This window comes from Staurois parvus, unplaced genomic scaffold (assembly GCF_062004578.1).
Source record: "Staurois parvus isolate SC_StPar_1 unplaced genomic scaffold, SC_StPar_1.0 ptg000154l, whole genome shotgun sequence".
NCBI lineage: Eukaryota > Metazoa > Chordata > Amphibia > Anura > Ranidae > Staurois > Staurois parvus.
In genome coordinates, this window is record NW_028317950.1 from 17387623 (window position 1) to 17404125 (window position 16503).

At 40.0% G+C, this 16503-nt stretch overlaps 1 protein-coding gene across 6 annotated transcripts in view; it reads right to left on the reverse strand.

The window, feature by feature from the left end:
- Positions 1–523: 523 nt before the first annotated feature.
- Positions 524–16503, reverse strand: part of PRRC2B (proline rich coiled-coil 2B) — a 184117-nt gene continuing 168137 nt past the window's right edge. For 4 of the 6 annotated variants that reach the window (XM_089675126.1, XM_089675129.1, XM_089675127.1 and 1 more), the window contains 6 exons: positions 16230–16357; positions 13943–14183; positions 13701–13862; positions 13075–13166; positions 8653–8728; positions 524–7948 (listed from right to left, as the gene is read on the reverse strand). In XM_089675126.1, the coding sequence (XP_089531252.1) occupies positions 7808–7948; positions 8653–8728; positions 13075–13166; positions 13701–13862; positions 13943–14183; positions 16230–16357 (840 nt within the window). In that variant the 3' untranslated portion in view covers positions 524–7807. The remainder of the gene's footprint in view (positions 7949–8652; positions 8729–13074; positions 13167–13700; positions 13863–13942; positions 14184–16229; positions 16358–16503) is intronic. The other 2 variants (XR_016312413.1, XM_089675128.1) reach the window with 2 other exon arrangements.

A 16503-nucleotide genomic window follows, 5' to 3' on the forward strand; every position in this document is an offset into this window, starting at 1 on the left:
GTATACTGTGGAAGTGCATATGCATTATTTTGACAGTAATGGGTTTAATATCACTTTTTTTTTTTTAAACTCTTCCGTGTCCCAGCCTCCTGTGGGTAGCTGTATAACTTGACTAATTGAATTCATATGACCCCCAGATAACAAATAGGTTCGTTTTCCACATAACAGTGCTGAATAGAAGACGTCCATCCTTCTAGGATACTGACAAAAAAAATTGAGGCATGCAGAGAGGGTTATCTTGGGCTGGGCTAAAGTTTGTTTGCCAGCATCCAATCCTCCTGTGGATGGCAATATAATCCAAAGGTGATGAACCTCCTGAGTTCCTCAATAGATCAGAAAGAAACGTGCTGCAGTAAGATAAGTATTAAATACTGGTCATCATCCCTACCTTCCTAAACATCTAGCAAGCCCTCCTTTCATACCAGGGCTAAATGCTTTTATTACTGAAGGTGCCATGTAGAGTGCCTTGAAAAAGTATTCATATCCCTTAAAATTTGCCACATTTTATAATGTTACAACCAAAAACGTAAAAGTATTTTATTGGGATTTTATGTGATAGACCAACACAAAGTGGCACATAAATTGTGAAGTGAAAGGAAAATGATAAATGGTTTTCAAAATGTTTTACAAATAAATGTGAAAAGTGTGGCATGCATTTGTATTCAGCCCCCCCCCCCAGAGTCAATACTTTGTAGGACCACCTTTCTCTGCAATTACAGCTGCAAGTCTTTCTGGGGATGTCTCTACCAGCTTTGCACATCGAGAGAGTGACATTTGTGCCCATTCTACTTTGCAAAATAGCTAAAGCTCTGTCAGATTGGAAGGACAGCGTCTCTGAACAGCATTCTTTAAGTCTTGCCACAGATTCTCAATTGGATTTATGTCTGGACCATTGTAACACATGAATATGCTTTGATCTAAACCATTCCATTGTAGCTCTGGCTGTATGTTTAAAGTCGTTGTCCTGCTGGAAGGTGAACCTCCGCCCCAGTCTCAAGTCTTTTGCAGCCTCAAACAGGTTTTCTTCTAAGATTAGTAAACAGTATGGATAGTGCCACTAAAAAAACCCACCTAATACAAAAAATCTTAACAACAAAGCAGCTCAAACAAGGTAAAAAGTGACATAAAATAGAAAAAAAGGTAGCGCTCTAACCAAATAATCATAAAAAAATAAATAAAAGGGTGGAGCCTTGGAGTGACATCACCATGCCCAGTGAGCTGTGGGCGTCAGCTGACACCAAGGTGAGCTTTTTTTCATTTGTGCTGGATACCGTCTAAGCTAGTGTCAGCTTTGACACTACAGAATTTTCCCTCTCTCTTCTTTTATGAGTTTTATGTCAAGAAGATATTAATCTTCATTGAATCACCTCCCTAGTGCCAGCTCTCAATCTGCAGATCGTTGCTCCCAGAGCGAAAGCGTGTGTGCTGGTTTATAATTTGACCAGCATGTTGCTCTGGTGAGTTGATTAAATTCATCTGGTGTTGGATTTTTCACGTTCGCTTCAAGAATTAACAGTTTGGAGCAGTGAAGTTTAAAAGTTTCACACCTTTTTCTTTATTATATCACACATTGAAATTTGATTGATTCATAAAAAGATTTTTTCAAATACATATTTTATATTTAAGGACACTATTATTGGACACTTTTTTGATGTTTTTTATAGATTTTTTAAAATGTATATAATTTTCTTATCATGACACTGGATTATTTATTGCTTTGATGTAATAAGTTATTTGCAAATAAGAATACATTTTGGTTTTTGATACTTTTTGGGTATATAGTTTTTATTTTTGATGATTTTTTTATGGCTATTGATTAATTGGTTAGAATGCTACCTTTTTTCTATTTTATGTAATTTCTTCTAAGATTGCCCTGTATTTGGTCCACCCATCTTCCCATCAACTCTGACCAGCTTCCCTGTCCGTGCTGAACAAAAGCATCCCCACAACATGATGCTGCCACCACGTTTCATGGTGGGGATGGTGTGTTCAGGGTGATGTGCAGTGTTCGTTTTCCGCCACAGATAGCATTTTGCTTTAAGGCCAAAGCATTGTAAGTCCAGAGCAGAGCAGGTGGATGACTGGTCTGTGTCTGCTCAGTTAATGCAGAGTGGGCATGGATAGAGTCTGCTCTTCTCTATAGGCAGCTGGGAGTAAACACTCCACTGTCCATTTACACCTGGCTAGCTCTGATCTGATCCGTCTAGACAGAGGGAGGCGGATCCCCTTCCATTGATATTTTTAGTGGAACGGATTGGAGGGGGTGTAAATGGACACAAGTCTGTTTACCCCCATCAGTCCATAAGGGTAAGTGAAGGGTCCAATCTGCCTAAAAAATTGACTGGCTGACTTGATCGGACCCTTTGTGCGAAAGGGGCCTTAACATATAAAACTATAGACTACTTAAATACTGAATTCCAAGCACATAATTAAATTGCATGTACAAGAGCATTTTTATCAAAGGAGAGAAATCGTAATTAAGCGATACAACCTGGTAACCACTCCGCTGTCTATGAATGGATAGTGAAGGAGCAGTAGCTGACTGTTGAGGTAACCTCTGTTCTTCTCTCAACATGTTCCTTGTCAACACATCTGATCTAATTAGCTGCTAGAGAAGTTCCATAAAAACATTTCTGCATGACATATGCACATCTTTACATGTATAACATTACAAAAAAAAAAACCATACCATTCATTTTATCCTAGTAAACAAAACACACAAAGGGTTTTTTTTTTTTTTTTTGAGAAAAGCATATTTTGCTTTATTTTATTTTTTTACATTTTTTTATTTAAATGAGAATTCTTCCAGATGATAAGAGCTAGTACAATCACATAGTTTAAAGAAGGGAGAAAAATTAAGTTGAACTGGTAAAACGAGGTATGTAGGGCTAGTAATGGGGAAAATGAGTGGTGTTCAACTCTGACACCAAAGCTGGGTGAAAAGCCAGGAGGATTTCTTTCTTTTCTGCATCACTTAAAAAGATCTCTCGTAATATCTTTTTAAAAAAATATAAAACACTTGATATCTATCACCTCACCACCTTCAAGATCTCTAGCTAACATGACAAGATTGCGGGGTTACTGCAGGCTGGGTTTATGCAACCCGGGAGGGGGGAAGGGGGTTCATGGGTTACCAGCCTCTGCTGTACATAAATGGGTATGTGTGACATTCTGCTGACCCTGGCATAGAGGATTCCATTAGCCATTTATGCTAAGCTGTGGAAAGGAGATGGGTGATGCTGCTACAACACATCTCTCTTGACCTTACAGAACTTCACTCACTTCGAAACGAGTCATTTTGTTAACAAGACGATAAGAGTCGTCCCTGAGACTGAGTATTGCTCCAGTTTACAGATAATAACTTTTGGAGAGGAATTTGGTTCTCCCCCCAGCAATCTATCAGCATCTACCGATCGCAGACAGTAGATTTCAACCACTTCATACATGGGGCCAGAATAGTTGCTTTTTTGGAAGGAAGTTCAAATTTAAAGGGCACCTGTAAAGATGGTTTCTATCTGTCACAGCTGTGGTGTCCATCCAATGCTAGAGGCTGTCACTAGCACAAAGCACAGCTAGTTCCCAAGCAGAGCAAACCTACTCTGCCCTGGAATGAGCACTTGTTTTCGGAGTCTGCTAGCCACCAGCTCTGGAGGAGAACCTCTGCTATAACAAGCAACAGCCATCCCCACAGGTTCTATTCATTCTAAATGCAGATCTGTCTGAGCTTTCTCTGCTACTTTTTACACTACCTTGAATTAAGATTTTCCTTTCAGCTATAACAGATATAGAACACCACCACCAGTTTTCATCTGCAGCCCCACTAACAGAGTAGGACTTGCCACAAAAAACAGTGGAGTGAAGCAAGGGGGACAATTTTAGTGAAAACATTCCTTCTACATTTGATCATCTCCCATGTCCATGAAGCACAACGAGCAGTATTTAGTCTCTGGTTGAAGGCAGTTGAGACTGGGCCACTTTGAAATTCGCAAGGCCTTGCTGACCCTAGCATCCAGAATCTCCCTTTCATTTTTTTTTTTTTTGTGTAGTGAGAAAATAGATGGGAACATCTGACTAGTTACTAGGTTTAGCACAGAGTGATTTTGGAGATACACTGATAAATAAGACCAGTAGAAACCAATGGTGATCACTCCCTTGGGGAATTTACAGAAAGCAGGGGGAGATCTAAACAAGTGGTATGTTTTGAATATTCAGTACTTCATCTGGCTCCATCAGAGGGACCAATAATCTTGCCAGGGCTATAGTACCGGCTTTGTTCACAGATACTAAATACAGCTTTGTACTTGGCCTTTGTAGGGAGGACTGTACATCTCTATATTCAGAGGCCACTGATGTCCAAGTGATCAGTTTCTTTAAAATTGGTGCAGCAGTAAGTCGAGCGTGTTGGGGGAATATATACAAATACATATCACAGACTAACTTGAAGCAAGGTAAAGCTTTTTGAAATAGTATAATCCTTCTGCTACTACATACACACTGTACACTGCATATATACAAAACCAGACTATTATCCTTGTATTGCGCTGTGTTTGGTATAAGGGAAGGAAAATCAGAACAAATCTTACTTCGGTTGCATGCATGATGCCCTTAGTTGTGACTTGAGCAGTCAGATGGGCATTGAACCCGTAATGGTTTATATGCAAAGGCCATATAGTAATTTAAAAATGGGTGTGCAGATGATGTGACATTCTGGGGGAAATAAACCAGAAAAAAAAAAAAAAGTGCAGCCTAAAACAATCAATTGAAACTGTTCTTTTCAATGCAGCGTTTATATGTAAATATTAAAAATCATCTGTGCATACCTGCAGCACTCAATCCAGATTGGCAGTATTTGCAATTTGCAATCAGTTTCTCCAATGTGCCACATTTGGAAATGGTGGCAGCAATGTAGGAATAACCTGTAGGTGGCTTATTTGTGAAAATATTTGTCATATTTTCTATGTCCTCCCCAATGTGTGCCTCCAAATTTGTTTGCATTTAAAAAGTCACTACCTAACTTCTGGGCCATGTGACCCCTTAGCTCACCCAATCCTCGGCAGCTAGGCTGTCATGGTCACACCCCCTAGTCCTCTGGATTACAAGGGGTGCAGTCATCATGCTGCCCCTTGATGTGTGAGCTCTGATAGTTGCAATGTGAAGTTCTATGGAACTTGCCCAACAACATCCACTGCATGAGAATGACATTCGTACCAAACAGCCAAGAAAGCACCAATGTATCCTGGGAAATGTAGTCGCGGCATCATAGACTACTGCTTTCTGGTGTGTGGGTGCCATTTAACTTCTCCCACAGACTGATTCCAAGGTGGATGGAAGCTGGTGCTAATGTAGACCCATGAGCAGTAAATCTTTAAAGGTATTTAGACTGCAAGATCATAAAATAAAAGCACCAATGTGCACAGCAGGTGGTGAGTGGGGAGTTCCAGGATACTTATATTAACACACATCCTGGAATTCAGATTTAAGAAGTTATATACATTATATGAAAATCAGACCAAAGGATATGTATATGCATAAGTGTGTATGAAGCAAGGTGGTGAGAGAGTTTTGTTGTTAGCATATGATTTCTAATGACATTAAGGCAGGTGAATAGATATCCTAAGACACAATTCAACAATGTGTACCCCAAAAATGTCTGTTAGAATGACAAGACTACATAACAGTTGCTCGTGGGTTATATGTATTTAGGATAAACATTTTAAACCTAATTTTGCAACCACCATTATTACTGTTTAACTCACTGCTTTCTTAAAACCAGACCGATTCCGTTATCCACTAATAAAATCTTACTCTGTCAGTGCTGGAATATTTAAGCACTTTGACCCGGATTGTCTATAAGGGACACCTTAACCTTTTCCCTGGGGTCTGAAATCACTAGTGGGTCTGTCGACCTCAGCTATTTTTTCCCAACAGCCAGTTTTTAGATTGTAGGACTAGAATGTGATATACAAATTAACAATCAGAGCAGATTACAAAGCTTCAAAAAGATCATTCAGCATCATTTCTATTTCAGCTAACATAACTGAAAGATGTGAAGGTTCTGTATAACTGAGAGAGCCCCAGAAACTGGGCACGGGTGCCCAACAGCTTTAGTCCACTGTTTAGGCACACTAACTTAATACAACATTAACTTCTATGTGCTGATTGGTAAACTTCACTATAGAGACTGTACCCACCGCCCAATTTCCACTTTTTAAATACTTTAGAGGAACACACTCAAAGCCACTGTCATTAAAATAGAAGCCTAAATAAAGTGTTTCCTGCAAAGATGACCTTAGATACTCATTCTCCCTGCCGTCTGTGCCACTAATTGCTGAGCAATCACCCGATGAAGAATCTTAGAAACTTCCAGTGTCCATTTCTTGGCCCTTCCACATACACTGTGATCCAGGAATACCATACTTCTGGAAGTGCCGATTTCCTTAGATTCTCTAGCTGGCGATATCTCTTCGTCTTTGCAGCAATGGCACAGGCAGGAGAGGTACAAATATCCCCTTTAAAGGAACACTTTAGCTTATGATTTTAGTAACAGAGTTTCTTTACCTTGTTCAGAAAAACAAATAGCTTGCAACCAAAGTACAGTGATTAAACCGATTCTATCTGTAGGTATCCGTCTGCTTTACAACACTATGGGTTAAGAATGATCATGATTCTTCACAGACACCCTTGGCTGCCTATCTATGATGCCCTGTTCCAAACAATCATTACCATTTCCCCTATGATATCATGTGAAGGGTATTCGCACAGCATGTGTGTTTGACCACAATGATCTAGCTCATGTAATGGTCAGATCTTACATTAGCCATCTTGTGTCAGTTGCTAGGCATTAAGACGAGCCTATAGAAACAGACATCCATTGAAGAAAATCAGTCAAATACCATACGTCTCAGATGGGTCTGTCATTTTCAGACTTACAGGTGCTACATCAGAGAATTGAAACAAGAAGCATTCAGCTTCAATGCACGTGTCATTCGCTGCCTTATAACTAGAATGCAGCCGAGGAATTTCCTGCTGGCAGCGTCAACAGTTTCTCTCACAAATGTTTAGCATTTCTGACAGATTCTCTTGTATAATTTTGACTTCAGCCTTTAGGAGGTCCTAGTCTAACTATAGCTTATTTTTTAAAAACTGCACATTAGCTAAAGTTGACAATGCAGAACTTGGGTTTCGAAGTTCTGTATCATCAAAGCCTTTTTTTTTTCCCCGTTCAGCAGCATTCTGCAATATGTCTGCCTAGACTTCAGCTGGAAAAACCCAGAACTGAGTACACGGAGGGGTGAAAACATACATATAAAAAAAACACAACATTCTATAGTACAATAAAATAAAAGTCTGCAAGTTGTTGTAAGCTACGTCGGTTTTAAATAAAAAATAAAGTTAGGGGAACGGAGTAAATTGGAAACCATATTTCAGAAACAAGTGATGCAAATTCGCTGCTCTGTGTCAGATAGAAAAGAGAAGCAGGGACATATGATGGCAACAATTTTCCAACTGCACTGACGCATGACTGAGGGAGAAGGGTTGTGTTGGTGGAAGAAAGGTGAAAGGTTAAAGACGCTCCTGCTAGCACAAAGGAGTCCATTCAGCAAGAAGTAAATCTAAGGAATGAGGATACAGGTAGTTTCCAAACTGTTCTGGGGAATTCTTGTCCGTTTGTCCATGTGATTGTGGAGGTAACGTGGGAGGCTCTCAAATGAGGAAGAATCTGCTAGGAAGAGAAGGAACCGGGTGTGGATGGGAGGCAGTAAGAACTAGTTGGTATTTACAAAGGGTGAAAGTATGGAACCCATTCTTAAGCTGCGCTCTCCTCCATTTTCGCCACAGAAGGCTTGATGGCCCCTGTCCGGACTGGCTTCATCTGGCTGGCTGCAGGCTGCTCAGGTAGTTTAGCAGAGGCCAGACCGCATTTGCTGTCATCACTTCTCTGTTTCACCTGTAGTTCAAAAAGAAAATACTTCAATTACATGTGCAATTTAAAAAAAAAAAAAAAAAGCCAACCGAGTCAGGCTTAGCAAAGGCAGCTTTGGTGTTCCTGTCCTTGTGAGGTGGAGGATTCCAGTCAATCATGTAGTATTTATATTCAAAATGATACTGCCTAACTTTAAATGATAGTAAGCAGGATTGATGCGCAAACAGACCCTGCTTAGTCTAATATCTTAATATACAGGATTTATGCAGACATTTTTGTTATACTCTTCTACATGTACACAAGATTGAAGCATGCCCTTTGAAAAGCAAAAACCTTTGAAAAAACAACTGCAGACACAAGACTTGGCATCAAGGCAAATCACAAGACATTTGCAGATCACATAAAATACATTGGCAAAAGGTTATGAAACACAGACCAAACCTTAACCTGATCATAATCAAAGGCAGCTCTAAATTTAATATTTAAATTGTATCAGGGAGAAGCTCATTCATCAAGACAAAATAAAAATTCTTTTAAGCATGCACACTGAATTGAGCAGGCAGGATATACGACCTTAAGACCAGGCTGGAGGGTTTGTTCAATATCCTGGTCTAAGCTTCATAATCAGCATAGACTTATTCATATTGTCTCCTCGGCTGCCTGTCCAAAAATGGACATAGACTATGTACAAATCCTAATGGAAGGGCCACTTGATCACAGGGATTTACCTGTTGAGGGTAGTGTCCCAAGTTGGCCGAGGGCACCGGTCCTGGTGACTTCCCGCTGGGACTAGCTGAACCTGGCCTTAAAATGAAAGGCAATGGTTTCAGAGCAGGTAATGCACACAACCACAACTAATGCCTCCTCAAAAGAGTATGGGCTATGGGGGAGACAGATGAGATGGGTGACTGTAGATACAAAGTGGAGGCATATCCTGCTTTAATCCACCTGTTGCCTAAAAGGCTGCTATGTCAGTCAGAAATGCATGAGGAAATAGGCCATGCAAAGGTAAAAGCATAATAGGTACGACAATTTGAAAAGGTTAGGCTGATATCACACAGGCTCTTTTTACACTGGTTTATGCTTTGGACACACAGGCATTGTGTTTAAGATTTTTAAGGAATGCTGAACTCAGACAGGCACAGCAGCAGTAACAAAGAGGTACTATATGGTGATCAATGAAAAGATAAACACATTCAGCTTACTGTAGCATCCCTTTATGTGCCCTGTGTGTACAGAAACATCATCTCCAATATTCTGGAGGGGTGCCGTATAGTATCTGCCATCATTCATATGAATTTATGACATCTGATGTCATAAATTCGCTACAAAGTAGGGAAATTCAATCCAGGCATATGACAAAAGAACTTATTTTCAGTGTTTTTAATGTATTAAAACCATCAGATTCAGAGGTGGAAGGTAACTAAATTGTAGTGCAGATTTCTGTTTCTACTGCAAATGTGGAGCATGGACAATCTTTTCTCACCTCCTGAGACTCCCTATTGGTCATTTAACATGATGTCTGACATACAGGGAGATAGGAGGAGATGGTTGGACTAAAATGAACTTTTACAGGAAAGGTCAAGATTTGCATGCAACCTCATCTGTCTATATCCCTGATTGTACTGGCAGTTTTCACTGAAGTCTCTGCTATCATCATCGTACACTAACTGCTCAGGTTTCAAAAGGTTTAGACCAAACAAAACCCCCCACCTCAAAACACACAGATGTGTGTAAAAGGAGAGGTGCCCTGCGTCTTTGAGCAATTTATTTTAATGGTGTTAAGTTCACAGCATAATTTTTCTTTTATTATGTCATTGCCAGCATGCTGCCAGACGACCATGCCAGAAGAAAATGCTCACAATTAATACATGCTGCAACATGCCAACAGTGTCTCTCATTCATGAGTAATATGTGATAAGGGTTTCAATAGCAATTGCACAGAGTAGGAACATGCGCCAATTCCCACAGGGTAGAATGATGGAGCTCAGGTTAATAAAACAATGCAGATATTTAGAGAGTTGGCCTGCACTAGTAATTTGTAAATATATTTAGATAGAGAGGGGGGATCCACTGTTTTTGTGTTCAGCAAGCAACAAAGGGGTATTTAATAGTATTTGAGATTTAGTTGGGAAGAGTGATTGCGCTGATTGATCACAGTTGGTTGTATCGTGTTTCAAGAATATTTTTTTCCCAATTGTTTGATGCAGTGCAAAAAGCTCTGGTCTTTAGCGTAAATCCATCCAAAATGATACAGGGAGGCTGTAGGCAGTCTGAATCACACACCCGATTCTTATATTATTTAGAGATGTCACTCCTCAGTTTAGTTCCCAACTACCAACCCACTGCATGAATTATTATCACTGTCCTTAGAAGAGTCATTTTACAATGACAAATGCAGCAGTGGTAAGTCCCCTCTGATAAGAAGACATTAAAGGAAATTGAAGCTGCAAAATCTACTTAAATCTGGGCGATAGAAGATGCTAGTTGGTTATTTAGCTAGCCTGCATCCACTTATATCAAATATTTTAACTTTGGGTGGACAGATACTAATGCCCCATACACACGATAAGAAAATCGTACAAAAAATTTAGCAGAACCACCGATTGAACGATTTTCTCTTCGTTGATGAGCAGGATGTTTTAACCGATAACGATATTGTGAACAAAAAAATCCAGTTGAACAACAGTTAAAAATGTTGTCGTTTTGCATACGAATGACCGATTTTCTATGCGGTGGTATGACAGTCGTATAAAAAAAAATCTATCAAGCGCTATCACGCATGAGCAGAAACAGAAGAAGACTCGGATGTTTATGTCCAAGGAATCTTCGAAAACACAAACAAAAAATCCAAATGTTAAAAGTAGATTGGCCTAATGAGATAATGAAACCAGAATTATGCATATTGTATGTTATGTATCACTATTTATGTATATAGGTCATGTAAAAAACGATATTATACTCATTGCTGGTAATTGTGTATATCCCTCATTCCGGCCGGAAGGGCGTGGCTACAAGGTTACACGCACACTGCATCACTTCCACTTGTACGGTAGACGTCAACACTACGTATTGCCGGACAATTTTTTTTTTTGTTTAATGTGGGCCACGATTTCGACCAACGAACGAACGCCTCTCCGTCGTCAGATGACCAATCGGTCGATTTACTAATCGTGTATTCCCACCTTAACTAGACTAATGAATCAGTCTGAGGAGGAGACACACAACCAAGCAGCATCTGCTGATTTTAAAATCGGAGATTATGCTTGGTTGCTGCAGGCAGAAAGGATACTTTTCCCTGCAGATATTTTACAGACAAGTCAATTGATTTGTTCTATACAGTAAACAGAAAGCGCTGAAGACAGTATAAGACTGGAGATGCTTAAAGAATTAAACTTTCAACACTTAGCCTTTATCGTTAGTTGTCCCTGCAGGCTTCCAAAAACAACTGCAAAGAGGTAACTATTTTGCTGATGAGAAAACTCAGATACAGGCCGCGCACCAGCCTGGTATAGGTATGTTACTACAGCACCTGCTCCCTTGACTTCAGTTGAGGGAGTCGAAGAGAAACAAAAAAAAGATGGACTTTGTATTAGGGCAATTCTGCAGTTCCTCACTCCTTTCCTTCCACTCCATCAGGGGGTGGCCAAAAGCAGCTAATGCATGAAAAGAAGATGTAAGCACACTACTTTCAATCTCTACAGGGACCTGTATTTGAAAGTTTTGCTTATAAGCAAAACTAGAGATCCCCAGGTCACTATTCATAAACCAATTGATAAAGAAGAAGACAAAAAAAAACAAAAAAACCTAATAATTCCACTGGTTGGTTTACCATTTGTAGGTTTCTCTTCCAAAGGATTTTCAATAAGCTACAATTTTAGAGGGCAAATGCATAATTTGTATTTAACAGTACTTAAAGTGGACCTTGCAAGGTTCACTCCTCATCACCTCCCTTTATAAATTACATGATGGTAGTATCTGCAGGTGAAACAAGGTAGAATGCACATCTAACCACCAGTTTTCACACTACAGAGGGTAAACTTCAGAGTACGACTCTCCAGCACAGTGCAGGAATGTTTTTACATGAGATTTGGGATCCTTATACCCAGGCTCTCGATAGAAGGACTGAGATGTCACCCTTGCCTAAGTGCCATGAGTAAGAGCTGGGGGTACATATTCTTTTTCTACTCTAAGCTACATTTTTCTGCTACTGTTATACAGTGATTTAGAATATAGGGACCTTAAAAGGACAAGTTCAGCTTTCATAACATTACATCCATATTCATGGTCTTTCTTCTACCCCAGCTAGCCATCACAATTTAAAAAAAATATGTGTCCGAGCTGGGCTTCGCCTGCCACTCAGTGTCACTCATTCACAGTACTCTGTGAATGGGAAAACTACAAGTTCCAACAGCCTTTGCAGCTGTCAGCTTGTAGTTCTGAATGAACTACCACGGCACTTTGGAGAGCAGTGGTAGTTTACGGATTCTTCCTGTCAGAGTGCATCTTATTGGCCATTTGAGGTACAGGCACACAGATACACTGACAGGTCTGCAGGAGTCCTGCATGGCACCAGTTACATGCTGATTGCTGGGGAAAATTTTTCCATGCGAACAAAACAAACTAGTAAATACACTTTTTTTTTTTACCTACAAAGATGAACTTGTCATTTAATTCATAAATCTACTATGAGTTAGTATTTTTCATTATGTTTCATTTAAATGTTATTCTCATGTGGATATAATGTATCATGTTAACCGTTATTATTATTCCCTCCTTCCTGAAAATAATGGTAAAACAGGTGCCCTTGCAAATTACTTTTGAGCAGGTTGCAGGGACAAGAGTAATGGCAAATACTGAAAGAGTATGTATTCTTTAAAATATCTGATGACACACCGCAAAAATAAGACAAACAGAATGGACATGCTCTTCAATACTTGTGAAAAAAAAAATATGACTGCCAATCATTCAATAATCCATTGCAGCAAGCAGTGAATGTATGTGAAATTCAGTGACCACTCGCAACCAGACTTCACTTTCACTTTACTACATAGAAATTTAGTTCTGGGTGATATGTGTAAAAGTGGCATCAGAAGAAAGGACAGCTCACCCCTTTGGAAACAACACACCAAACAGATATCTATTCTTACCTGTAGGAGTGCTGGGCTTGCACAGATGCTGCAGTTTGCATGCCCTGTTTACCGTCTGCAAAGTGGAATCCTTTCATTTCTATCTGAGATGACTGCAGGGAACCAGAAAAAAAAAAAGCAATGTTACCATGATGTCTTATTCATGCAAGTTTTATATTGTCTATCAGCAGTGTGTGCAGCAAACTTTCAGCCAGATTCAAGCAACTTTGTTGAAGACTTTCAAGCACCCTTTTGCTCCAGTTTGGAAATGTTAAACATAGAAATTTAAACGCACAAGTGCCAAAGCCAGAAGAGTGATTCGGAACTTATCAGATGGCTCAACCTGGAGCCTCAAGCAGTTTCTATCACATGTTCATAGTGAAGGTCAGGTATTCTCTTCTGCCATCACACAGTGTAGGGCCAGTGGGGAGAAGCCCTCTCCTCAATCATGGGATCGGTAAGCCAACTCAACCAAGAAAGTCAAAATCTAGGCTCTGAATTGCGAGATGGCAGCATAGAGTATGATTATCTTGCAAATTCATGGTGGGAATTTCAGCAACTGTTATGCACTGACAAGAATATACTTTCAGCTATCTGCTGCTGTTAGCATTATATTTCACATAGGATAATGTTTAGCCCGCACTTACTTCTCGTCCTGTAGTCAACACTGAAGGCTGCATTCTCCTGGGAGCACCAACTGGCAGGTTTTGTCCTTGTGGCAGCTGAATAGACTGCGGTAGCAGCAGTGGCTGCTGGCCAGAGCTATACCGGGGCATCTGAAGCTGAGAGCCAGCCATCGGCATGGTTAACTGCAAAAACCAATTAATATGCATCAATTAAAATACTACTTAAAAAGCCAATGCTCACAAACACAATGTATGAGATTTACCTGCGTGAGTGGGGAGTCAATCATCTGAGAGGTGCCAATACCTGCCGCCTGGTTCAGCTGGCTTTCATAAACCAGTTGCTGACTCCCACTCATGGGCTGGTAAGGGGATGCGGGCTGCGTCTTAACCATCTCCAGAGGCTGCATTCCTGGAAATGGGGAGTACTGAGCCTTGAGGCCTGTGCCGCTCGCCAGTACCATGGCACTGGGCTGGGACAAGCTGGGGTGCATGTACACCTGGGACCTAAAGATAACAGAGTCGAGCTTTAAGCAAACCTCTATTACACAAAACTCAAGATCAAAGAATCTAGCACTTTACAAAACTGTTACCCAAGCAAGTCATAACAAGTTCCCTGAGAACAGGTTGTGACAGAGGACATTGTGCAGTAAACTAGGTTCAGTAGGGAACAAAGATATGATTGAAGCAGACAATATAGGAAAATGCCACATTACTGAATACTGACTGCAATTATTGGAAGAAGCTGGTGTGTTGAATCACCAATCAAGCCTGTCATGCCTCTATGGCAGCAGCTGGTAAGGATACATGGCCAGGACCCACTATAAACCAAAACACCAAGGACTTCCTGAAGTTGGCGTTCGGCCTAAATTTCATAGCCTCTTAACCATTTGTTTACTTCCATACACCTGAAAGTGGTAAAGTGGCAAATGGGTTGTCCTGGAGTGGTGTTTTAAAAAAAAAAAAAATTGTATGTAACTTTGTAAAACACTGTAAAATGCACCTGGAGCATACACAATGCCTATGACTGCACTATTATTAGGCCAATAAGAGTGGCTCTGTACCTTGAAATCACTGTGATAACCAATCACAGCATTCATTAATATTACTACTGTTTTTATTTGAGAGCACTCTTCTTTCTCTCACAGCAGAGGAAAGATAATCTATGAATTATTTTTTAATCAATGAAATGAAGGATATACAGCAAGAAATGTTGGACCTTTTTAAAACCTCCCCGCCTGGTACATCTCATCTTCATCCTATCTCTGTAGTAACTGAATATTAAAGCAGAGCTAAATGTAACTTTCCTTCCCAGTCCCTTACAGGCATCTTATTCTAGGTGCTAGTCTTTAGCAGTCTTCATTGGCTGCCACGGAAGGAGATCAGTCCTGTGCATGAGGTCGTCATCCTGGCACATAGGACAATGCCAGTGATGCAAGCTAAGGAGCACATCCGCGGCTTGAGTTACATCACCGGAGAAGACAGCAAACAAGACTGCCAGAGTATTTTTTACTTGTTTCTTTTGCAATAAAAAGCCTGCCTGCTCCCCACCGTTTAGTTCTGCTTTAATGCCTTCACCTCTCCCATCCTGCATGTTAACCCCGTTTGTCTGCATTAACCCCTTAACCAACTCCTCCCTGTATGACCTAGTTAAGGATGCACTGTATCTGGGGGGGGAGGGGGGGGGGAGGTCCTAGCATTGTTATCTGATATGTAATTAATATTATAACAAAGAAAGTGAAAAAGTATTTTTCCTTTTACTTTAAAACAAAAAGGTGGTTGTTAAATAGCACCAAAAGAAAACTCTGTCCCCCAAAAATTAAATATAATTATTTTGGATACAGGGTTGCATGACCAAAAAATTGTCAGTCACTATGACAGCAATTAAATGCAAAAACGGCCCGATAATGAAGGTATATAAACAAGCTGACACTCAAGTAGACACGCACATCAAGTTTAAGTCAAAAGGCACAAAGGACATTCACCCTTAAGCAACGCTCTACCACTACTTTTACACCAAGTACAACAAATAAATACATATCACAAAGTGTCAATGTACACATACATATATACACATACATTTTTAATTGCTTCTCTACAACATGTATATAGAATCAAGCAAAAGAGTAAAAGATCACAATTCATTTGTTACAGCAAACTCTCCTTTCCGATAACATCACACAAGATAAACAGAGGAGTATACAAGATGAGTTCTACATCTGCACATCTGTGTTTAGTAAGTGAAAATTTCTTTCAATCCAAAAGAATTGGTATTGTGGGGAAAGAGGGACAGAGGCACAGAGTGGCTAATTTGTGTGAAGAAAGCTATTTATTGTGCAACGTTTTTTTTTTTGTTTTGTTTTTTTTAATATGTCATCAGCAGCATGTTGCTACATAACTGTACCAGTGGAGAATGCTCAATATTAACATGATGCAACTTGCCACACATCATCAGTTTGCAGCAAAGGAGACACCTCTAAGTACCCTTAGTATACACATTCACTTTTACAAGACACAAACATTCCCTGTTTCATTAGCCATGCATGACGTTACCTAAAGGGCTGAATTGAGTTGTACATTTCTTGTGACTGGGAAACAGGGAGACCTCCACGCATACTAAGCTGGGCCTGAGCCTGCAGAGAAGTGTGAAGGGAAATGGGGATCTGCTGGGCTGCTGCTGCCTGCAACAAAGACAAGACAAAGGTAAACATTTCTATTTACACAGTATCCATCCTCAATGATCTTTTCAACATTAATGCCAGTGCACATACTTCTGAGATTAGTCTGCACTTTGACTTTTACAGAGAAATATATGTGTAAAAACTAA